Source organism: Citrus clementina, unplaced genomic scaffold (genome assembly GCF_000493195.1).
Source record: "Citrus clementina cultivar Clemenules unplaced genomic scaffold, Citrus_clementina_v1.0 scaffold_2, whole genome shotgun sequence".
Taxonomy (NCBI): domain Eukaryota; kingdom Viridiplantae; phylum Streptophyta; class Magnoliopsida; order Sapindales; family Rutaceae; genus Citrus; species Citrus x clementina.
Window position 1 is genome coordinate 19819076 of NW_006262688.1, and position 25250 is coordinate 19844325.

Genomic DNA, 25250 nt, shown 5'->3' on the forward strand with positions numbered 1-25250 from the left:
TCTAAAACAAAAACACAAGATCAACAATTAAACTTTCACCCAGCTATTACACAAAAGTACTCGTCTCTTTTAACAAATTAAACTAAATTTGGCACCAAAAGCAAAAAGCAACTTGAGATTTTGTAGGCTGGAATTCCTAGTTGCTATGTTTCGAAATCGAAAGGATATTGGTTGTTGTTAATGCAAAGGGAAAAACTACAACATATCTTCATATTATATATACAAGAATCAATCTAAGAGATGCACAATTTTTAGAAAAAGACAAAAAAATTAATTGGTGGATTTTAAATAATTGGGGTTTTAGGGTTTCAAATTATGAAGAAACATTATGAAATAATTCCAAATTACAAGAGCAAAAATTGAAAATTAACTACTCCTAATTTCGTTTTGATTAAATGTGAGTCAAAGTCTAGAAAAAAAAATCAAACCCACTTCCATTCAATAAATTTTCATCGATTTCTTCATCACCATGCCAAGTTTGCAAAGAAAAATTTGTCACCATTTCATGCAAGCCAAACCCAATTAATTTATTTAGCAAACTTATTCATATTACAAGCCCAATCGATTCTACACCTAAAATCAAAGGACAAATTGAAAAAAAAAACACTCTAAGCATTTACCTTCACGAAGCGAAATGACAGTGATGGTGACGCTGAAAGGACAAAGAGACTAAGAAATGATGCAAAACAAGTGTGTAATTGAGAGTAAACGACTTAAATGGCAGCATATGGTGGTGTTTTCGAATCAATTGAGAAGGTGAGAGTTTAGTTCTAGGGTTTCAATATTATTGGCAAAATGGTGGTGGCAGTGACGAGCTACTATTTTTTAACCAATATTACCGTCATAGTTACAATATACTTGAATGGCAGCCAAAGGATGATGTTTTGCTCGATTGATTGGGTGCAAGGTTGATTTCTAGGGTTTGGTCACGAGAGAGTGATGAGTGTTTGGTGAGAGTGTTAGTGAGTTTGGGACTTGGATCAAGACGGTAGTGTTTTTCTTTTCCCTTTTTTCATTTTTAAAATATTAAAACGCACCCTTTTGTTTTTTAAATAAAATAATACATTAAACTTTTGGTCAAACACAGTAAAATCAATTTTTCAATCATAATTTCTTAACAGAGAAAATTTTTATCATGATTCTATCATAAATTTGTGATAGACAATAATTTTATTACAAAACCATCATAAATTCTTGATAGAAAATAATACCGCACAAAACCATCATTAATTCATTATAGATTTAAAATTCTATCACAATTATGTCACACTATTATGATATAAGCCATTTTACACAGAATCTGTTATAAACTGTCTGTCATCTATTTCATATTTTCTTGTAGTGTGAAAAGAATACTTTTCATATATATTTGCCGTGTTGAATTCAAATCTATGGGTAGCATTTATATAAAAATTCATCTAATAAGAAATCAACTAAAATTCCTATAAAAAAAAGAAATTAACTAAAATTATTTTACTACTACATATGATATGGCTATTTTCATTTTAAAAATTAGGGTAAATGTTCATTTACTCTCTATTTTTGACTTATTTGTTTGTTTAGTCCTGATATTTAAAAACAAAATCAAGATATCCCTACTAGTAAATATGTTATATTTCTACCCTTACTTTTTCTTTATTTTTGTAATAATATCCTTATAACAATATTTTTGTAATGTTGATGAAAAGAAAAAAATGATAATTTATCAACTTAGCCTTAAAAATAACATAAAAATTTACTCAAATTTTATTTTATTATTTTATATTTAGGCTTAATTTAGTAAATTAACTTTTCTAAAACAATTATTAGTAATAAGATTGTTGTAAGGATATTAAACATTACTTTAAGTTGACTGCTATTAATTTATTTATAAATATTTATTAGCAAGATTATTGCATGGGTACAAAAACTATTAGTTCTTTCATATTAATATTTATTGGTTAATTTGATAAAATTAATTTTTTTTAAAGATAAATTAATTAATGTCAAGAATATTATTGCAAAGATATTATTGTAAAAGCCAAAAAGAGGTAAGGGTAAGAATGTAACATAATTAATTGTAAGGGTATTTTGAGGTGCTTTTTAAAATATAGAGACTAAATAGGCATTTAAGTTAAAATATAGAGATTAAACGAATATTTACCCTAAAAATTACCTTCCATACTCTATTACTCTATACACATATATACTAATTTTTTTTAAAATAAGTTTTACTATGTGTACTCTTTAAAATTAAAAAAAAAAAACAAATGCTTACTTAAACTATTAAACTAATTAACTTTATTTACTTAAAATACTAATAAAACTATAAACACCCAGTTTTAGGAGATTCAACATATACTTACAACAATATAATCAAGTCAAGTTGTAAACAAATTATTTGATATTATTTTAGTTATTAGTTTTATTTATTTACGTTCAATAGAGTATAACCCCTATAAATTAATAGGATTGGGACCATATAAAATCTATTAATTAAAAGAGAAATTAAATAATTGATAAGTTAATAATTTATTAATTAATCAATAAATTAATAACTTATTAGTTTACAAAGTATGTACAATTCAATTAACATACATCAACAACACTTCATAATTTCTTATTACAAATTGATAAGTTAACACCACACCTTCTAGATGCAATAAGAAAAATAAGATGAAATTCAATTAAATTAAATTTTAAGAAAGGACAAGTAATAATAAAGTCATATTTTATATAAATAAGTAACAATAGAGTCATATTTTATTTAATTAAAATATTATAGTCAACTACATTTATAATTTTAGTAATTTATTAATTTATGATTTGAATGAGACTACAAAGTTATATAAGTGTTTTTAGAAAAGTATTATCTTATTATTTTATCGAATTATTAATTTAGTCCATTGGTCCAAGTCGACATCCTGAAAATTTATTATGTAATAGAGATTATTAATTTATCAAGTATTAATTCATAGACATTTGTCTGTATTTGATTTTACCCCCAAAATAACTTACAATGATAATAGAAAAATATTTTATAGATACCGCCCAAAGAAAAAAAAAATGAGAGAAAGGAAGAAGAAAATCAAGTAAAGAAGAATGGTCAAAACCTTAAAAAAAATGTTTATTTTATATTACTTATATGTTGGGTCCAGCTGCCTTCCACCCGCTGGAAGGTACGGCTTATTTTGTCCTCTTGTGTTGTGGCCGTTGGATATTTGAGAAGTTGATCTAACAACTCTTGTTCGGCAGCGTGAAATTGAATTTCAATTGGCAACCGTTTCATGAACTTTGCAAGAGACAATTATCTACAAAAATACAAAAAAAAAAAACTAATTTTTCACTTTCATCGGCCGCCACTGCCACCCACAACCCCTTAATATCATCATCAGCATTTCAATCCTTAGCCACCATCTAAAAGCTCTAACAACCACCATGACTGCCGTCACAACCACCACTCCTCGCAACCCCTAGCCACCGCTACAAACATTCACAAACTCTAACCATCATTATCAGTTCACTAGCCTTATCCTCCATTGTCGCTGCCTACCAATCATCCACAACACCTAACCACCATCACCAACAAACCTTAGCCACCGCCTCCTATAAGCAAGCCTCACCACCCACCACCGCACACGCACAATGCCACACCAACTGCCATACTATTGCGACAGAGGCCACAATGTAGACAAGATCCAGCAAGGAGGGATGTTTTCCTTCTCCGGCAGATTATTCTTTTTTGTCTTTTTTTGTTTTTTAATTATATTACTTTAGTTATTTTTAGTTTTTCTCTTATTTTGTCTATATTTTGGTTGTTAGATTGTTTTTGTTGTTGTTGCTGGCGGCGATGGAGTTGCAGCTCGTGATGATGATGCTGATGTTGGTGTCATTTTAATTAAGATTTTGTTCCTTTTTTACTAGCTACATCAGTCATCTTCATTCATTACGTGTCCTTTTCTAACATGTTAGATTTTACTACTTTTTAATCGAAGGGTTAGACCACAACGAGACAAAAGAATGGGTACCTTCCAACAGTTGGAAGGTAGTTTCAGCCTACTTATATATATTTTAATTTTTAAGAAAATGAAAATATTACACATACTTTGTAGTCAAAACTTTTTCAAAATAATAATTTCCTAATTGTTCGTTTAAGCTCTGATTAAGATGCTGTAAATAAATTTTTTAAGATTTAAGATATAAAAATTATATATTGAATAATGATTGTTCAATACGGGCGCTCAAAGTAATTGTATAATATTGACTTATAATAAATTACCTTAATAATAATTCACATGATGGGTAGTTTCGTAATAAATTTTTTTAGTATAATTAGAGTTGTATAATACCTCTACCCATAGGTGATGTTTGGTTTGAAGAAATGAGAGAAAAGGAAAGTAAAGGAAAAGAGAGAAAATGAGAGGAGAGGAGAGCAAAATATTTTTTTAATATTTAGTTTGTTACATAATTATATAAAGAAAAGAAATCTCTAATTTTTTATTTAGACAATCTTAGCCTTAATTGTTGAACTTTCAATATTTATCATAAATATTATTAAAAAATTAAACAATAAATTTATTTAATATGTTTACATGAATAACTAATAAAAAATTATTTTAAATAACATACTTTTATTTATAATTAAATTTTATTTAAAAATTTTTAACATAATTTTATTTTATTACTAATTAAATAATTATAATTGGACACTCAATTGAGATACATAATGAAGTGACATCTTATTTGTTGTTCATTGAGTGAGTTGTAAAAAAATAATAAGTTAATAACTAATAATAAAATTAATTAATATCACACACATAATATTAATAATTAGTAACACATCAGTCAATATTTCAATTAGGTATCCAAACTTAGTAAATATAATATTATTATAATAATATTTTTCTTTGTTATAGATTAGTGATCATGTTGATAGACAGCCAGCTAGAACTCTAAACCCCATTTGCTTGTGAAATTAATTGATTTTTCTTCTTAAGTAAACCAATTAATATATGAAGATTAAAGAGTTTCTTTGCCAAATTCGACTGGATCAAACAATTTCGGCTTCTGGGGCGAAATGGGCCGAATAGAATCCTTCACTCTGTTATTCAGTGAACTCATCATATTCAGGGCTCAAAAATAAATGGTAGAGTTTCTGCAATTATTCTACATCCAAATCCAAATCCAAAGCATGATGCTTTCAACCGCTCTCTCGTCTCCCAACATAACCCTTAAGCCCCAACTTGACCGTCATCTGAAAACCTATACCCTTTCTCGATTCTGGCTCCAAACCCATAAAAAAATCTCTCCTTTGTCCAAAACTCGTTCACTTGAACCAATACGCACGTGGTCAAGCTTTCTGGGATTTTCCGGCGAGGAACGATTTGGGTTTTCGAGTATCAAAATTTTGAGGTTCAGCGTGAATGCAGACAACGGTGGAGGCGCAGAGACTGCACATAGTGTTGATGATGAAGCTGAAAGATTGGCCAGAGGTGAAAGTACAATGCCTGAACGTTTTAGGCACTTGACCAAAGAAGCACCTGACGTTCCTGTCAAGTGGCCTTGGTTTATTGGTAAGTCTTTTGTGAACTGGGCTCAAGAGATTGGCTAAATTTGATTTTTTTTTTGTATCTATTGAAATATTCTGAAAAGAAATTGAATAATGTGCAAGCACCGAATTTTGTTTATTTGCTGATTCATAGGGTGGCTTCTTTGCGCTAAATGTGATTTAAGTCATGGAATAGACTCAGTTTGGACATTTTTAAAAGAGTCGTAGCATATTACTAACAAGAAACTTAAAAGAGGAACGTATTTGCTACTTTCGTTAAGAGACAATATTGAAAGATCGTGAGATTGAAATTTGTAGAGGGAAAGAAAATAAGTGGTTGATCAAAACTCTTTGTTAGAAAGGACTATCGTTATAAGTCTTCCATCCTGTGAGGTTTGGGATGTGCCTCGAATTACTAACATGTGAGCTACTTAGTCAACGTTTTCATTTTGATCTTTTCCCTGATGTGAAACTTTTGGCCTTATTGGTGAGCTATGACTGGTAAGTTCTATGTTTAGTCTGTCATCTAAGTATACCCTACAGAGTTGGCTCCCTAACCCAAATTTCTATCATGGAGGATGCAAAGAGAAAGAAATTTGATCCATTATAAATTTGGATTGGAGATAGGTTGGTAATTGTGTTATGCAATTAGATGGCTATTTGAGACCAGGAAAGTAGTAATTTTTATGGTTGAATGATATGGGAGCCAGAAGATCTTTATGTTTAAATCTGCTTCTTCTATAATGTTTTATATCTGATGAGTTTAATCTATTTTATGCATCAGTGAACAGACTTAATTGTATGTCTTGTGGCTCTCACAGAATTCTGTAAACATATCAGTTATTTCTCGTAGTCATGCTAAATAAAGACCTTTTGATGCCTCGGCAAAAGTTTGTGCATATTCTTCCAAGTCATTGATGCAAAGATTGTAGGACTTGTGGGTTTGATTGTGCGTTTTTTGTTTGTTTCTTTGTTTCTTTGCTGTTCGTGTCCTAAGTAGTCATTTGTATGGTGAAAATGCAACTAAATAATTTGATTTAGGAAGTGCTTTATTTTTTGTGTTGAAAGGAGTAAACACAAGAAGGTAACTGTAACAAAAAAATAGCACCAATGCTGACTAAAACATCTTCATTTTTGGAATCGTTGTGCAGCTCTTGCTTTCCTGGTCTATGCATGGAGGACAGTCTTGTTTGAACTATCTAACTGGAGAAAGGGTGCTCTGACTATTGTTGCATTTGCGGGATACCTCCTAAAACTCATCTTAGCCCTTATTTTCCATTTCATAGGGGATCCACTTACTTCCCTGATCTTCTGTTTGGAGACTGCAATTTACTCCATTCGAGCTTTCTACTCTGGGATAGTGGCATATACTCCCGTCGGTGAACTGACCTTCATTATCATGCTTGCATCAGCTGTTCTTTCCATTGGCGAAGCCACTGTTCCAAATGCTATTAGCTGCCAACCATATCTTCTTACACTGTCTGGCCTAATTGGATATGCAGTTGTGGGAGGCCAGATCTCCGAGCCATTCTTCTGGACACTTCTATTGGGCATGTATGGTTTCTCACGGCTAATTAAAAAGAGGGATGATGTTACGTCTGCTTTACCCCCTGCGGCTGCGTTAGCAGCTGTTGGTGAGCCCTGGGTTCGAGTACTGGCAATGGCCGCATATCTAGCTCTAGCTATTTTTCATCATTCAAAGAAGCTTGGAGAAGGAAAGGAGGAAGTACAAGTCTTAGCAACAAAGAGAAAAGTACCACTGCCATTGTTTGGTGCTGCCTTGGCCATTGGAATTAGAGTCACTGCCAAGTGGGCTGGGTACCGGCATTTGACATGGATGATAACTTGAAAGCAAGGAACTCCTGCCACGACCATTTTCACATTGTAAGCTTGAAGTGGTCTGTTTTGAGAAGACTGTCGATGTTAAGGACCAAATTTTCATTGTTGAGATGAGAGGATTTTTCACTTTCCTTTCTGTCTACATTTCCTACCTTTGATGCTACTGAGTGATTTTTCTCTGTAAAATATTACAAGTTTTATGTTTCATGCTGCCAATTTATGTTCTATGTAACAACTTTATACCATAGAAGTTTAATCTTTAATATTACAAGTTTAACATCTTCAAATTAACGCAGCAAAAATTAAGATCAAATTTTTTGTCGTATCTCGTAGCAAATTACTTGTACTTTTCAGTTTAAGTGAAGTTATGTCACCCTTCGTTATCTTTATAAAACCCTACTTTAAATAAAATTATAATAAAATTACAGACAAATAAAAATCAGAATTAAATGAAAAAATTAAAAGAGTGTATTAAAAACAAAGGATATTTTTAAAAATAAAATAAATATAACTGAAAAAGAGAGTTCGTCAGGAGATTATAAAGGTGCCAGCAGTCCCAATTCTTTCAGTTTTCACAAAACTGACAAGTAATTAAGTGAATCGCCTAGGTTGGCCCATTCTAATTTTATTTGGGCTTAAAATGAATCGCCCAGATTGAGCCATACTAATTTTTACTTGGGCTTAAAAAATACTGTCCGCTCTAGAGTTTCTTAAATTATAACCCCAAAAATAGGGGCCGAATAATCCGATTCGTATCCAGCCTCCCACCCAATCTTTTTTATTAGGGTTTCAAAATCTCTATATAAGCACGTCGTCCTTCCACATAATTCACAATGTCACTCACCAAATTAGGAGGCTGTGAAGTACAATTAGGGTTTACCTTTAAGCAAAATGTAGATTTTTCCTTTTTTTTAAAATTTTTGTGTCGTCTTAATTTAATTGATTCAGCATCTGCACGACGCTACCCCGGGCTTCTCTGAAGCTCAAAAGTGACGAAGAAGCCCCAATGCTTGTGCTAAATCGCCGCCGTTAAGTGTTGCAGTTTAGCCTCTTTTTTTCTTCCACGGCTCACCTGTGTCAAAGTAACGGCCAAATCCCTCACAATTTTATTTTTGGTTTTTTTTTTGGTTGCCTCTTTACACCTTTAGCTGGTTTTCAAAAGCATTAATTATCTGAAAATTAGGCTAGTCACGGAGGCAAATATTCAATTCTCGGCGGGTGTTCACGTGGGGGTATATCTTTTTTCAATAGTCTTGCCCCTAAAATCAACCGCTATAGTTAATTTTTTATTTGCTAAGTTAGATGTTTTATTGTATTGATTTTAGATAAATTTTTGGCTATGATTATATATATTTATCCGCGCTTCTGAGAGTGTCTATGAAGTACAAGGATAAAAAAAATGGTTGAATTTCTTGATATGAGCCAGCTTATTAATTTTTTAGTACTATACCCAGATGAATTATATTGTTAAATTGCTAATTCACAGTTTTGTGTGCATGTTAATTGATAGTTTCATTGGCAATGACGATCGAAATATACAGCTTATATGCCAGTTCTGCTTCAGAAAATTCTTGATTGATAAAGCTGTTTTATACTCTGAGCCTCTGAATTGCCAAAACAAAAGAAAATTAACTTATTTAACTGCTTGATTTGAATTTAATATTGCTTGTGTTTTGATTATATGAAAATGCCGTTGATGATTCTATCCAATTTGTTTGAGGTGTAGTGGAGTCAGGATGAACCTACCTGACAGAAGCTACCACGCTTTGATATTACTGGATTTAACTGAGGCTTTATAGTATATAATTTGTGTGATTTAATTGTTCTTGTAGTAGTGAAATTAACTTTTGCTTTGAATTTGTAAATTTTTTTGTTAAATTGAGTTTTAACTATACCCTTTATACTTCATTACAGATAGATATTGGGTCTGAAAAAACTCAGAGATTGATGTGTTGTCATCAGCTTCTTCTCTTGTATTTCAAAGAGTGTGGAGTTAAATAACAGCACTACAATTATTTACACTATAATATGTTACATTTCATTTTTTCATCATTTTGTTTTGTTTTGTTTTTATGTATTATGATTATCTCTAATTTATCTTGGGAGCTTTTGTTAATCGGGGGATTTTGATTTTGTTAGTGAAGTCTGTTTCCTACTATATCATCAACATTTCTTCAAATCTCCTTGAAGTTGCCATCCCTATACCAGCATTGGACTGGAGTTCCTAAATGGTTCATGGACTCATCACTAGTATCTCATCTCTATTAGGTGTAGATTTCTTAGCCATGATCGACGTAATCAATCTCTAATTGTATTTATTTTATTCTAGTCTTTTAATATACATTAATTTTGTAAATAGCATTATTTGCTATAATTTTTGGATTTAGATTCAATCTGGATGAGTATTGCTTTCAGCAAAACTCGGACCTCTCTTCTTATCATATTAAAAATTTAGTTGCAATTTATTCTCGGGCCAAATTACTAAAATGTACATTCCTCCCGAAGAAGAGTGGGACTCAGAAGAAGAATTATTAATAAATCACCATCTCCTTCTCTGGTTCAGATCCTCTCCAGATCTAATCTGGTAGTATAAATTTAGTGGCCATAATTTATTTTCCTTATTTTCTTAAACCCGATGAAATACTCTCTTAGAATTGTCAAATTCAAAAAAAAAATCTAAATCTTCAACAATAGAGAACATTAAAATCGCTTAACATGTTATCTAAGGTAGTAAGCCCGAAATTTGATTAATCTGATGTGATAATCGCTTAGGCAGCATTGATTCAACGTCGATTTCTTCATTGTTGAAATTAGTAATCTTATGCCTATAGTTTTCTAATTCATTGAAAACTCCGATGCTCCTCGTACCAAAACTCCTCAAAGGCAATGAGAAACTCTTCAAAGATGGCCAATGGCTGTGCCGGCAAATAAAGGCCCATTAGGGTCCACGAGCCGGGCACGACATGTCCTACCAAGTAAATGGGTCGTGCCGTGCCGAAAAAAAATTCACCAATTTTTTTTTTTCAAGTTCATATATCTGGCGTGTTTTTTCAAACCCACATGCCTAGCGTGCTTTGTTTAAGTCTATGTGTCTGGTATGCTTTTTCAAATCCATTAATCCATGCACTTATAATAATAATAACAACAATAATAATTATAATTTTTATTAAGGAAACAATTAAAATTTTATTATCAGTTAATCACAATTTCACAACTATATATTTAATTTCACAATAACCAATTATGATATAACAATACATAAATTTAATTCTTTGGATTATAGCAATGACTAATACAAATCTATATGCTCAAGCAGCCAAAATAAAAAAATCTTCAAACAAATTATTCAAATTTCATTTATTCATTTAATAAATTATAAACATAAAACAATTAAATTAATTTTTAAAAGGCTATACTAATAAAATATATTAAAAATTTTAATTTCAAAATTTTATAAAATCATAACATTTTATATTTACTTTTTATTAAAAAATTTTACTTTGATATACTTTGGCCCATGTGCTATTGATAGTCCACGGGCCGAGTGTTAGCTCACTAATGAAGCATGCTTACGGGCCGAGTGTTAGCTCACTAATGAAGCATGCTTATTTTGTATATTTTCACGTGTCATGTTTTAACTCATCTCTAATTGTGCCGTACTTTTAAGACCCACATACCTAAATTTTTAAGTTCAACCAACCCGTATGCATGTCGTGCCATGTCGTACGAACACGTGCTATGCCACGTGCCGCCTGGTATGTTGGCCATCATTAGACATGACCAGACGTGGCGCCAATTAATCATGGTAGAGAGTATCAATTTCATGCATGGCCTATGCTGGTATCAGTTTTATTTCATTTGTTTATTATTCAATTTCTTTTTCTTATTAATGATTTTGAAATTATGGAATTGTGAAGTAAAGCGAGAAAAGTTTAGTCATGATAGATAATTTTAAGGAATTAAAGTGCACCATTTAAGAGGTTGTCAAAATAATTAATTAACAAGGAATTCTAACCATTGAATTTAATAATGCCAAATGTCAATAAATTTTTAAAATTTTAAGTGATGATCATATCATGAGAGTATCTTAACCCCTCGTCTCCTCTCCTCTTCCCCCTTCCCATCCCCTTCTTGATGCATAAACGGGCAGATATTCGAAAAACAAAGAAGATGTGCAAGCAGCACAATAATACTGCAAGCAGCACAATAATACTTAGTGCCTATTTAAGATTGTTTTTAAGAGATTTAAAAGTGATTTTAAAAAAGTAAAAGTTAATTTTGGTGTTTGGTGATTTTTTTTAAAAAAGAGTAAAATAGTAGCTTTTCGAAATTTAATTTTAAAAATCACTTTTATACTCTGTATAATTTCATATATATCATCATATATATTATAAAAATCTAAGTTATCTTTATAAAAAAAACTATTAATTTTAAAGAGATTATTATTATTATTATTGATTAATTAATTAATTAAATTGAGATAACAAAATTAAAATTTTAATAATATAAAAAATTTAGTTTAGTTACCAATTATCATATGTATACAATAAAAAAATATTTTTTTATATATGGTTATAAATATTTAAATACGTTTTATTAAATATTATGTCAAATTCAATTATTTATATTCTCACAACAGTTTTACAGTAAAATTTATCAAATATATACGACTGTTTTTAAAACTCATAAAACTTTTAAAAATAAATTTTATCAAATATTTAATTGATTCTCTTCACAGTTAATTATTTCTACAGCTCAGTTAATAGCAATTATTTTACAAGATACAACATTAGTGAACCGGCCCTTACTCCATTAAGACATTTGCCATTGCTTCTTTCTTATCCCTCACTAATATTTGGTCTCTAGATCTAACTAGAGGTAGCCAATGGGCCGGACGGCACGAGGCACGGCACGTGTCCGTACAACACAACACGGCACGAGCATGTCTCAGCAGAGCACGCGACACAGCATGGCACACACGTGGGCCGTGCCGGGCTTAGATTTTAGGCACGCGGGCCTTAAAAGTACGGCACGATTAGAGATGAGCCAAAACACGGCATGCGAAAAAGCATGCAATAAGCACGTTTCATTTTTTAATGAAAGTAAATTTAAAATTTTATGATTTTATAAATAACTTGAAATTGAATCTTTTAATATATTTTATTGGCTCAAGTTTTTTAAATTTATTTAATTCTTAGTTTCAAAAAAGTTATAATTGATTTATGTTTATAATTTATTAAATAAATAATTGATATCATGATTATAATAAATAAAATTATAAATATCATGATTTTATAAATATGTATTAATATTATTATAAACTATGATATATGACTCTACGTAATTTCAAGTTAACAATTAAGTTAACTCTTAAAAAAAAATTATTATTGTTAAGTACTAAAAAAGAATTCTAATACCATAGAGTCGAACTTAGCAACTAATATTATATTCTCTTATTATTATTATTATTGAATATGATCTTGAGTTTTGAATTTTTTATTATATTAAATTTAAATAAAGGCACATGGATCCAAAAAAGGTACATATGCTTAAAAAAATAAGATAACAACTTGGCATGCGGTCCTAAAAAAATAAAAAAAGGAAAAAAAGCTTAGTGTGCTATTTTTCCTAGGCACGACACGACACGGCCCACGGCACGGCACATGTGGGCACGGCACGAGTGGGCACGAGCATGAGCACGTGTGGGCATGGCACGTGTGCCGGATTGGCACGGCATGAAATGAATAGTGGGCACGGTACGGCACGAGCACGAGCACGTGTGGGCTTCCTTTGATGGGCCTGGGCCGGCACGACACGGCCCGTTGACCATCTCTAGATCTAACAATAAAATAAAATATTTTCAAGAGATTCTTTTCTTTTTTTTTCTTTTTGCAGTTTTATTTCAATATCCATTAATTGATTGATAAATTAAATAACAACAATAGCTACAAAACCATAAACAATTTCATTTCTGTCACATCTTGAAAAACGTGGGAATAACGACTAGTCACCAACCCAGGCAGCCTGTAGAGCACATGCTTTGATAGGTCATAAGCTCATCGGTGCATAGTTTATAGTTTTATACAACATCCATGTAAATCATAATAGATTGTAGACCTTAAACTATAATTCATTTATTCCAAGTAAATGCCAAGAATATTGCTGAATTTTACCCGTTAAATCTCAAGTTAATTTTTTTTTTTTTTACACTCTCAAAACAATTCATTATTTTCCTTCTAACAGTACCTAGCAAGCGCCTTAGCCAATAGCGACCTACTCAAGTAACAATAAACTAATATATAAAAGTAGCGCCACATGGCCAGAATTTTAAATTTTTTGTAATGGAGGCAGCAGATATTGCCCTATTCTTTCTTAGAGATAAAGAATAATCACAATAAATTACTTGAAAATTTGTCTAGTCATATGATAGATTCCGAACTTCTTATAATAAAAAAAATAACATAGAATTTCACAATGGTTTTTGTGTATTTTCATATCATATTCTATCGTACTCTTGACATTTGAAGTATTGAGTCAGGTTATTCTTGGCATTTAAGTACTATTGAGTAATCAGCCATCATCAATGGAGTACCAAGAGGCTTGATTCTTCCTGAGAGAGGGCTTCGGCAAGGGTGTCCACTCTTCCCATACCTGTTCCTTTTATGTGCTGAGGTCTTTTCCAGCTTGCTATCCCAGGTAGAAAGAAATCAGCAGATCAAGGGTTTGAGATTCGCTAAAGACGTTACTATCTCCCATCTCCTCTTTGCGGATGATAGCTTAGTTTTCACAAGAACTACAGTGGCTGATTGCAAGCATTTAAAAGGTCTCTTTGATACTTATGCAAAGGCATCGGGGCGGATTTTTAATTTTGAAAAGTCATCTATGTTTTTCAGTGGTAAAATTTTTGAGGGGCAGATTTTAGCAATAAAGAGTATCTTCAAGCTCAAGGTGGTTCCCAAATATGAAAGATACTTAGGCCTCCCATCCATAATAGGCCGGAAGAAGATGAGCTTTTTCAAGGATGTCAAATTAAAGGTCTTAAGCAAAATTTCCAGTTGGCACCATAAAATGTTCTCTAGTGGAGGAAAGGAAGTTCTTATTAAAGAAGTTGCTCAAGCCATCCCAGCATATGCCATGAGCATTTTCAAACTCCCGAAGGGGCTATGTGAAGACATTCAAAGAGCTATAGCCAAATTTTGGTGGGGTTCGAATCAAGATAAGCAAGCAATCCACTGGTCGAGGTAGGAAAAATTAAGTTGTGCAAAGAGTAGAGGGGGGCTGGGATTAAGAGATTTCACCAGCTTTAATCAAGTAATGATGGCTAAATAAGGTTGGAGACTGCTTCAGTTGCTGGATTCCCTGGTATCCAAGGTACTTTAGGCCAAATACTACAAGAACTCCTCATTTTTTAATGCAAAGGAAGGTTCTAACCCTTCTTTTATCTGGAAAAGCATCCTTTGGGGTCGGCAAGTTATAAAAAAAATGGCAAGATGGCGAATTGGGAATGGGAGCAAAGTTCGGGTGTACAAGAACAGTTGGCTGCCACGATTGGATACTTTCAAATCGATATCCCCCCCAACATTGCCCATGGAAACCACAGTGGCCGAGTTGATAGCTGAGAACAACAATTGGAATGAAGCTAAGCTAAAACACCACTTCCTCGAGGAGGATACAGAAGCAATACTCAAAATTTCCCTCCCCCCAAGCCATAAAGAGGATTCCTTATTATAACATTTTGACAAAAGAGGGGAATACACTGTAAAAAGTGGCTATCAGGTGGCTCTCAAGCTTAAATTTCCAAATCAGGCCAGCAGCTTAGCCAGTCCCCCCAAAGATGGAATAATCTGTGGTCCCTTAACTTACCTGAAAAAATCAAAATCTTCATGTGGAGAGCATCTAAAAACCTTTTTCCAATAGCTGAAAACTTGTGGAAAAGAAAATGTCTCCAAGATCCAATTTGCAAGAGATGCTGCAAGAGTGTGGAAACCATTTACCATGCTTTGCTGGAGTGTAAAGCAACAAAGAAGATCTGGACTCATGCTCCTCTCCAACCCAATTTCCAGAATATCCCAAATCAGAGCATCCTCAGCATCGTCCAAGATATGCCCTCCAATATGCGGAAGTCTGATTTCGAGCTTTTGATCTCTCTATGTTGGGTGGCTTGGTATGCTCAAAACAAGTTTATTTTCGAAGGTAAGAAGATAGACTCAAGGCTCTTAGCAGCTAAAGCTGAAGCAGTAATTGATGCTTTTCAAAGAGCTAGGAAGCTTGGAGCCACACTATCCATAACAGCAGTAAAGTGCCTCAGCTAAAGTGGAAGCCCCCTCCGAAGAATGTTTTCAAAGTTAATGTGGATGCAGCCATAAACAGCAAGAGTCAAGTGGCAGGCTTAGGAGCTGTAATAAGAGACTCAGAGAACAAAATTGTAGCTGTAGGCATCAAGCAAATTAGTATGAAGGAGCATGTCAGCTATGCAGAAGCTGAAGCCATTGAGTGGGGTTTAAAGCTAGCTAGAAGGGCAGCTCTTTCCACTTTGATCATAGAGTCAGATTGCCTAGAAGTGGTTGAGTTAGTAAACAACACAAAGAGCAATAAAACAGGACTATGGTGGATAATTGAAGAGATCCAGAGCCAAAAAAGAGAGTTTTGTAATGTAATTGTCAATCATATCCCTAGAACTTGTAATGTTTGTGCTCATTCCCTAGCAAAATATGATGTGGGAGCAAATACGCCTGTTGTCTGGTTAGACTATATTCCAACAGAGGTGATGAATGTTCTGGTTTAGTGTTGTTTTAAATGGAAAGGTTTACTTTCTTCTAAAAAAACAAAAAAAAAGTACTATTGAGTAATATTTGGTGCAAATCCATCTGCAAATAAGTCAACACAATAAGGGTAATTTTTAGGGACCTCTCATGAGGTTTAGCTTATTAACACTTAGATAGAATGTATTAATATAATTACAGATATCACCCCTGTCGTTAGTATAAAAATACGTATGTCATTAGCATAGAAGGCTAAATGTGTAAAAACATATTTAAAATTCAAAACAATTCAAAATTCAAGATGAAATTTTATCGATATCTGAGAAATATTAATTGGTACAATCTTTTTGCCAGTGGACAAAAGAAAGAAAAAATCTTCACGAAAAGAAATATCCACTTAGTTTTTCTCTTTCACATAAGCAAAACCCAATATTGATTTCATCTTTCTAAAGCTGAGAAGAAGCACTCCTTTTACCTAAAGCTTTATCATGATTGAAAAAAGAGTTTAGCTTCAGTTACAAACGAGATGAGTTCTTGTGGTGGCCCAAGTCTTCCACAACGCGAGTACTGGCGGTAAATGGCTTCAGCCGCGACTAGAATTGGAGCGAGAAAATGGTTAGTCCTTATTTATGACCGTTCGAAGATGTGAATCATATGCAATTAATTATTTTGTTGACCCTTAGTTTTTTTTTTTAAAAAAGAATGGGTTGATTCTGAATTACTTACGAATGAAAATGGGTTTTTTTTTTATTTTGTTTTTTTAAGCATGTTGATTTCAATAGCTGTGGTTTCTAATTTTTTTTCTATTAGCCAATTATTGTTGCCATTCGGACTGTTGTTGTTTCTCTTTTTCCATTTTTCTTCAATTTTTTTAATTCGAAATATTCATTCTATTTTTGGTATTCCCTATATATATGCATATATTTTTACTTTTCTGTTAGCCAATTTGCTTTTTTTTTTCTTTAAAGTCAATATATACATATGATATTCCCAAAACCAAATGAGTAAAGTCCTTTCCTTTCTGATTCATGTCCATTTAATTTTGAACTCTGATTTGGTCTGCTTGTTGAATTTACTCTGTTATCAATTACAAGCAACTAGGATGTAATGACAGTCTATCATGTAATGCTAACCGAGATGTTGAATTTCCTCATGTCTTCAAACTGTGGTTAGGTAATGTAATCTTCTAAATGTGTCAATAATTTTATTTTTTAAAATTGTTTTGACCTAATTTATTGCTGGGTCAGGATTGGGGGTAGCCTGGATTTAAGATTGCTGAGAGAAAGCAATTTGGTGCCATATTGAAAGAGTATTTAATTTTTCTTTACTTATATGAATTAGCAATTATGAAATCATGATCAAAACTGATGTTTTCTTCATGACATATGGATCAGTCATAGAGAGTGTGATAGACAACTCTTATAATTTCATCATTCTCCACATCTCATTTAAAAATATCTCCAATGGTCGTGGATTCATAGCTCTCCTAGTTATGCATATGTTATATTCCTTTTTGCCCTATTAAAAATTAGGGGCAAAAATAACTTGTGAGAATTTTTATGGATTATGCTTCAGGGGTATGCTAATAGATGCATATAGATTCTTACACAAGAAAAAGGACATGGATTGTGGCTTCTTATGGTCTGAAAATCCAATTGGAAAGTACTTGGGAGATCGAAGTAAAGTTTAACACTCAATTTGGATCTAAATGTATAGGTTGTGATATACTAAATTTCTTTTTTTTTTTTTTTCCATGTATCAGGAGAAAATGATGACACAATAGGCTATTTCATTGTTTCAAAAGAACTCAAAGATTGTATTATTGCATTTGAAATGCAAGGGCACAAAATTGATTTAGAAGGTACTGTTTATTTCCTGATGGGTAGCTTTTATATTACCATACATATACCTGAAACTAGTGTTCGAATGTGTGATGAATGTTATGAAAATCTTCTTATTGTCTAAGTAGCAAGTTGGGAACAAAACTTAAAATCTGAAAAGCCTCCTCTTGAACTGCTTGATTTCATCAACAATGTCTCTATAGTGATACATAAAACAGAAAAATTAGATAAATGCTAATTCTTTGTGCATTTTTTTTTCTTTGTTTGCAGGTTTTAATGGGAGTGACCATTGTCTTATTTCACTTGAGATTTCAGAAGCCAGTTCAGCTGAGGGGGAAAAAGAAAAAAAATATCGATGTCTGAGTGAAGTTGATTTGTATGTTTGTAACGATGTAATGATGTTATTATAATATTTCAACAATGCTAATTCCTCAAATTTATTAATGCGAAATCATGTCTTTACTAACTAGTGGCAATGTCATTTGTCCAATTTAACTTCAATTGCTTGTCTTCGCCTTTCAATAAATTTTGTTTTTTAACTTTGAATATGCTCATTATGGCCATTTGATTTATGTCATAATAATAGAATCTAAACAAGTTATGAAAGGCTTCGATTGAAAGTATAGTAGATTACGAATAAATATAATATAAAAAACAGTTAAAATAATTTTTTAAAAGAGCAATTTCAGTTAAATTAAAACATCAAAAGTAACTTCTAATAACATCCTACTTCACGAAACAACAAAGATTTATTTGATAATTTATTATTTTAGAAGGGAGGATATTTTAATAATTTTAATAGTCCACTAACGGTCAACTCAATATATAACTAACGGTAGGGGAAATATCTGTAATTATATCAATACATTCTATCTAAATGTTAATACACCAAACCTCAAGGAGGTCCCTGAAAATTACCCACACAATAATCATCAGTGTGGCAGACAGATTGTGTAATGTGAGTGGTGCTCTGCACAAAAGATCTATTATGTGGCAGACAGATTGTGTAATGTTGCCCCAATCACTCAACACTAAAGATCCGGTTGAAATCAAACAGCTTCGTAAAATGACGATTTTGTCCTCCTTCGTCCGGAGAGCTTCAGGTGCTTTCAGTGGCAGCTCTACTTACTCGAGGCTTCTCGTTCTCTGCACTCTCAGTCTCAGGTTCTCATTTCCTCACTGTTCTTAAAATGTAAGAGAAAGTTAGAATTTATATGAAATCAAAAAGCTATGTTATGCATCGATCAAGTTTCATTGTACTCTTTCACTTATTTGATATGCTTATTTAACCAAGTTGTTCGAGGATTTGTTTTACTTTAGCTGATAACTTTCATTTTTTTTAATTATTATTATTTTACTTTAATCTCCTCATATGGCTTCGCAGTATGTGAATGTAATCGTATCATCATTCACTAATGCTACTGAATATTTTGGCTCCATTTATGATCACTTTGGATGATTGAATGAGAAATTATTGATCCAGCTTCTTATTAGTTATTACTCTAAACAGGAACAAAATCACAGATAATTTAAGAGTTTTATCTCTAAAAAATTTAATTTTTTGCAGATGAACAACTTCTGGTTTGAGCAAGTCTAAACTCTAATTGTACGTTTCCTTTCTTTTGAACTATTGCAGTGGAGGTGGTTTGGTAGCATACTCTGAATCACAATCAGAGCCCGGATCTCCTGCTAGTGAACATGGTGAAAAGGAGCGCGAGAAGAAGAGGGTAGTCCTACTTGGAACTGGCTGGGCTGGTATTAGTTTTCTTAAAGATCTCGACGTTTCGTCATATGATGTTCAGGTTGTTTCGCCTCAGAATTATTTTGCATTCACCCCTTTGTTGCCTAGTGTCACCTGTGGAACAGTTGAAGCACGTAGCATTGCTGAGCCTGTCCGAAACATTATAAAGAAGGTAGCGGAAGCAAAACAAGAGTTTCAAAAACTTTTTACATTTTTTTTTCCTTATGCACAGCTAGAATCACTCAGCGTCTTGTTTGATAATTATCTTTCATGTTGTCACTTTTTGTCCATTAATGGCTTTTTGGTCTTATGACATTGCAAATATGAGACTGTGATTACTCTAGGTAATTGATTTCTTATTCTGTTTACATCATTTATCAGAACATTCTTTTCATTGCCAGAGAAATGCAGAAATTCAATTTTGGGAGGCAGAAGCCATCAAGATTGATGCTGCAAAAAACGAGGTTTTCTGTAAGTCTAACATTGACAAGGAAACTAGAGATTTCTCTCTGGAATATGACTACTTAATTATAGCGGTAGGAGCTCAAGTGAATACTTTTGGTACTCCTGGTGTACTGGAGAACTGCCATTTTCTAAAGGTAAAGACATTAGATTTCATAGTATGAAGATATGCATCATTTGTTCCTAAATTTTATTATTCAAACGCGGGTTTTTAATCTTTCTAACATTCTTTTATTGCTTCCTTTATCTTCAAGATGCAGATGTAAATAAATTGCTACTTAGATTCTTTGATAAGATGCTCAATTATTGAATGCAGGAATTAGAAGATGCCCAGAAGATTCGCAGGACTGTGACTGATTGTTTTGAAAAGGCTGTCCTTCCTGGGCTAAGTGAAGAAGAGCGGAAGAGAAACCTTCATTTCGTAATTGTTGGAGGTGGGCCTACTGGTGTAGAGTTTGCTGCAGAATTACACGACTATATCCAAGAAGATTTAATCAATTTGTATCCCACCGTTAAAGACCTTGTGAGAATAACATTGATCCAATCTGGAGATCATATTTTGAACTCGTAAGGAACTGACCATTTACATTTTATATTATTTAAATTGCAATTATACATCAATGAAAGATGCACGTATGCATCTTTTCTAATTTCGTGAAATAGATACTAAGACCATATATATCATGAAATAGATACTAAGTTCCATAATCTCCACAAATGAGGTCTTTTAGACTCGCCTTGATCAGCTGAAAAACCCAATGTGCTAGAGTGCCGCAAAAAAGCATAAACCTCAGGTTTTTCACTTATTGGTGTGTGACAACATAAGGGGTAAAATAAAACTTCTCAGGATAGCTTGCACTTTAGTCAAAGTGAATTATCTGGCTTCAATTTATGCGGTTATATCTGTATATTCAATCTTCTACTGACTAAAAAAGAGGCTAAATTAGATGAATTTAGCACATGCTTCTGTTTATTCTGTTCTCAGATGTCAGTTCCTCATTCTGTTTAGTGCATTTATCTAGAAAATGGTAATGGAATTTTAAATTTCCTTGGAAGACAGGAACATCCATTCTCTCTCTCTCTCTCTCTCTCTCTCTCTTTTTATTCTGAATACTTGTTGTTAGCATCTGAGGAAGAGTTTAAGTCATCTTTGCAGGGTTATTTGAAAAATAAAAAATTCAATCCCTTTTCTCTGCAGATTTGATGAAAGAATTAGTTCATTTGCTGAAAAAAAATTTCAAAGAGATGGTATTGAAGTTCTAACGGAATGTCGAGTTGTTAATGTTTCTGATAAGGAGATAACTATGAAGATAAAATCCACGGGTGCGGTTTGTTCAATACCCCATGGACTGGTTTTGTGGTCCACTGGTGTGGGGACTCGTCCAACCATAAAGGACTTTATGGAGCAAATTGGTCAGGTAGGCTGTATAAATTCCTCATGCTTGTAATGTCTTTGAATTTGAAATTTATATTTTGACCATCATTTTTCCCACCCTAGCTTATTATAATGCTAGAGATCCGAAATTTCAGTCCCAACTCGAGTCCCATTAATATGTCCCTTATCTGTTAAATGATGAATGAAAAACTACTTATTACTTTATTCCACCATCCAATTGATGGATGCCGCTTCAGTTGGGATTCAAATTGGGACTCAAATATTGGGATCACTAGCATTCCTCTTGCTCGTTATGTGCAGCCTAACATGGTGACATAAACTCTATTCTTTTGTCTCAAGTTTGAGTCAATTGAAATTCTTGAATGAGTGAATACTGATTAGTGTTTCTCAACTGCTTATGCCTGGAAATCTGTTTTGCAGGGTAAGAGACGTGTTCTGGCTACTAATGAATGGTTGCGAGTTAAGGAATGTGAAAATGTGTATGCCCTTGGTGATTGCGCTACTATAGATCAACGTAAGGTCATGGTATGTGAAACTTTAGCAGATTGATTTTGTTCTTAGATCTGCAGGGAGTGGCTTGCTTCTGCTACTTCCTTTGTTCTCCATAATTGCAGCATCTATAAGCAATTACAGATTCTTCTATATGGTCTGTGATTTGTTGATATTGTTCAACCACATTGTACTTTTTCGGGAAAAAAAAAAAAAAACCTACTACTACTTGTACATTGTTATTTCATTGGTGAAGGCTTCTGTTATCTTGCATCTTCTCATTGGTTAAAATTTTACAGTATGAATGGTTTTAAGAAAGAAACTTTTAATCCAATCAATAATTTTATGATTTGAAATCTTATTTCCATATTTTCCTTTCGGAAAATGGCTCTCTTGATGAAGTCCAAAAAGATACTAATTCAGTGAAACCTGACCAACCAATACAGCAGCTAGGCCAAGCTGTGGGACCTGAGCCTTTTGAAGATTGAGTACCTTACTAAGTTCATTAAACTTTATTATAATAAGAGAACTTTATTTGTTTTGAAAAATGAATGAAGAACATAAGACTACTCTTCGAGATACAGACAGTTGAAATATGGCAGCTGATGCTTTCTTTATTTCATTCTTTTTCTTGCACTCTATCCCTATTTTTAGTTTTACATTGAAATTTCTTATTCCCGAATGCAATTTTGAATCCATCTGTAGATTGCAATGATTTTCTACTTATAACACTATGTTGCTGTGCCTTTAGGAAGATATTTCGACCATCTTTGCAGCTGCAGACAAGGACAACTCTGGTACTTTAACTGTTGAAGAATTCCAAGATGTAATAGATGACATCCTCATAAGGTACCCCCAAGTGGAGCTCTATCTAAAGAACAAGCATCTGAATGATGTAACAGATCTGTTGAAGGATCCTCAGGGGAATCCAAGAAGAGAAGTAGATATTGAAGGGTTTAAATTAGCCCTATCTCATGTGGATACACAGATGAAGAGCCTGCCTGCAACTGCACAGGTATTTGTCCTTAATATATAGACCGTTTGGGGCAGCTGCACTGTCCCCACGCCTATAAAAGAGGAGAAATTTTCTCGTTTACGGGGCTATAATGGCTAGAGTTCACTTGTGATTTTGTTTGTACTTTGCTCATATGCCTGTACACAGGTTGCTGCTCAACAAGGTGCATATCTTGCTAGGAACTTCAACCGCAGGCAGCAATGTAAAGAACATCCAGAAGGTCCTCGACGCTTTAGAGGTCTTGGGCGTCATCATTTTCGTCCATTTCGGTACATCATATATTCTTTCTCTCTAATCCAGTTGTTTGCTCAGTGTTATGATCAGCGTGGTTCTCTCTTTGACTTGAGTTGTGTGCTTTCTCTATGCAATGCATGCTTACGACAGATAACCACTAAAAATTACTGCAAAATTCGATACACATGGGAATCTCCTTTTGGTTTTAGTATAACTATCTCCAAAGTTCTGTTCTGTCATCCTAAATGGCATTCACATGATATATAAGCCATAATTATGCACAAGTTAGAAATTTCAAATTTGAAATATTCCATGAAAAGTTCATTTGTTTAGTGTGCTAGAAAACTTTGGGTTTTAACTTTTTGACAGTTGCCAATTTATGTGAGTCCTCACACTGACATTGCTTTGGTTGGGACAAATACTGCCTACTAGCCTTTTATTGATCCATTTGCAATCCAAATAGCATTCCTCTGGCATTATCTATTCATTGTTTACAGTTTATCAGATGATTTGCACTTTTCCCAAACAGTTTTGACCTTGAAGAGCAATGATAAGGAAATCTTTCACTTTCTTGGGACGTTCAGTAACTTAATGCCTCAGATTTTCAATAACTTAATGCAACATTCCTATGGCAGTGAAACATATAAGTTAAGGAGGATTTTGGAAGCAAAGGATGTCCTCTTTAGCTAAAAGAAGAGCGTTAGAAGTGTAGCATTGCTATATGATAGGTTATCTTCTCCCAATCTTATATTGTGGTAGTAACCAGCAACAGATAACACATTCTATAATTGCAAAGTACATGAGCAATGCATTCAAAAAAGCGTCAGCGTTGTAATCTTAGGTAGTGGTATGATAACCATAAAAGAAACACTTGCAATAACTTTTTGTCAAATTTGGTGTAGTCACATTATTCATAATCTGATATGGATTTGTCTTAATCTTTGTTCTTACTGGCTTTCCAGGCATTTGATGTGTACTATAACCCCATTAGGGCATCAAACTCATAATAATTAGTAACATGTTAGTAATAAGTTATATCATTCTATTCTTTTTAAAAAAAACTTCTGAAAACTGTCTTGACTAGCACAGAGGTTAAAGAGCTTGAACCCAGTTGTTTGTCTTCTATGCTGTATTCTGGCACACCATTGACCTCAGATTTGGAAAATTTTAATATCCAAAATTGGGATATCGTTGTTTGGATAGAAAGAACTGACATGGATAGTCAAGATCACTTCTCAGTCATTTCCTTAACTTTTGCATTGTTGAAACCTTGTGATTACCAGGTACAAGCATTTTGGTCAATTTGCTCCTTTGGGAGGGGAACAGGCAGCTGCTGAATTGCCTGGAGACTGGGTTTCCATGGGCCATAGCACTCAGTGGCTCTGGTATTCTGTATATGCTAGGTGATTATCTACTGTTGCTTGTCGAATGTAAACGGTTTGTGCATCCATGAATTTAATTAAATCATTACTTACTTTTTATATTTAGCAAACAAGTTAGCTGGCGTACGAGGGTGCTAGTGGTATCTGACTGGACGAGACGTTTCATTTTCGGAAGAGATTCAAGCCGCATTTGAGGCAGCAGCTAGAGAACCTTCTTAAATTTTCTCAAGGCAGTGTTCAAACCTATTATCTGTTGTATTTAGAAACTGCGTACTCACTCCTTTGAACATTGCCACTGTATATGTTATCTTCTATGTGCAATAGCTTTTCCTGCTCTTTGGGCAGATGGCAATGAGCAGGAGCGTACCCTTAGTGATTTCAATCTCAAAATTTGAAGTTCCAAGGTTCAGAAGTTTGAGACAATGGCATGAAACGGTTTCTGGTGTTGTTTTATCTGTATATTGTTAAAATTATAGACATTGTAACACAACTGATCTACTAATTAAGTTTCAAGATGGTATTTTCATTAGTCGTTAAATGTTTATTCTTTGGGTTTTCAATA

The 25250-nt window shown here is 33.1% G+C and overlaps 2 protein-coding genes and 4 non-coding genes across 6 annotated transcripts; all 6 read left to right on the forward strand.

Moving 5' to 3' along the window:
* Window positions 1-4984: 4984 nt before the first annotated feature.
* On the forward strand, window positions 4985-7588 carry LOC18052794. The gene is made up of 2 exons (XM_006447315.2): window positions 4985-5552; window positions 6679-7588. Exons 1-2 carry the CDS (start codon window positions 5123-5125, stop codon window positions 7374-7376), a joined length of 1128 nt encoding a protein of 375 aa, XP_006447378.1. The 5' UTR covers window positions 4985-5122; the 3' UTR covers window positions 7377-7588.
* A 729-nt stretch (window positions 7589-8317) lies between these two features.
* On the forward strand, window positions 8318-8463 carry LOC112101373. Its single transcript, XR_002907500.1, has one exon. It is a non-coding gene; the product is annotated as a small nucleolar RNA snoR134 (small nucleolar RNA).
* A 237-nt stretch (window positions 8464-8700) lies between these two features.
* Window positions 8701-8791, forward strand: LOC112101372. Its single transcript, XR_002907499.1, has one exon. It is a non-coding gene; the product is annotated as a small nucleolar RNA U36a (small nucleolar RNA).
* An 88-nt stretch (window positions 8792-8879) lies between these two features.
* LOC112101335 lies at window positions 8880-8973 on the forward strand. Its single transcript, XR_002907462.1, has one exon. It is a non-coding gene; the product is annotated as a small nucleolar RNA Z223 (small nucleolar RNA).
* Window positions 8974-9272: 299 nt separating this feature from the next.
* LOC112101363 lies at window positions 9273-9380 on the forward strand. Its single transcript, XR_002907490.1, has one exon. It is a non-coding gene; the product is annotated as a small nucleolar RNA snoR97 (small nucleolar RNA).
* Window positions 9381-18950: 9570 nt separating this feature from the next.
* Window positions 18951-25199, forward strand: LOC18052795 (external alternative NAD(P)H-ubiquinone oxidoreductase B1, mitochondrial). The gene is made up of 10 exons (XM_006447317.2): window positions 18951-19133; window positions 19606-19882; window positions 20112-20309; window positions 20489-20739; window positions 21371-21590; window positions 21989-22093; window positions 22809-23072; window positions 23220-23341; window positions 24590-24709; window positions 24795-25199. The coding sequence occupies exons 1-10, from the start codon at window positions 18958-18960 to the stop codon at window positions 24880-24882; spliced, it is 1821 nt and encodes a 606-aa protein (XP_006447380.2). The 5' UTR covers window positions 18951-18957; the 3' UTR covers window positions 24883-25199.
* Window positions 25200-25250: the final 51 nt, after the last annotated feature.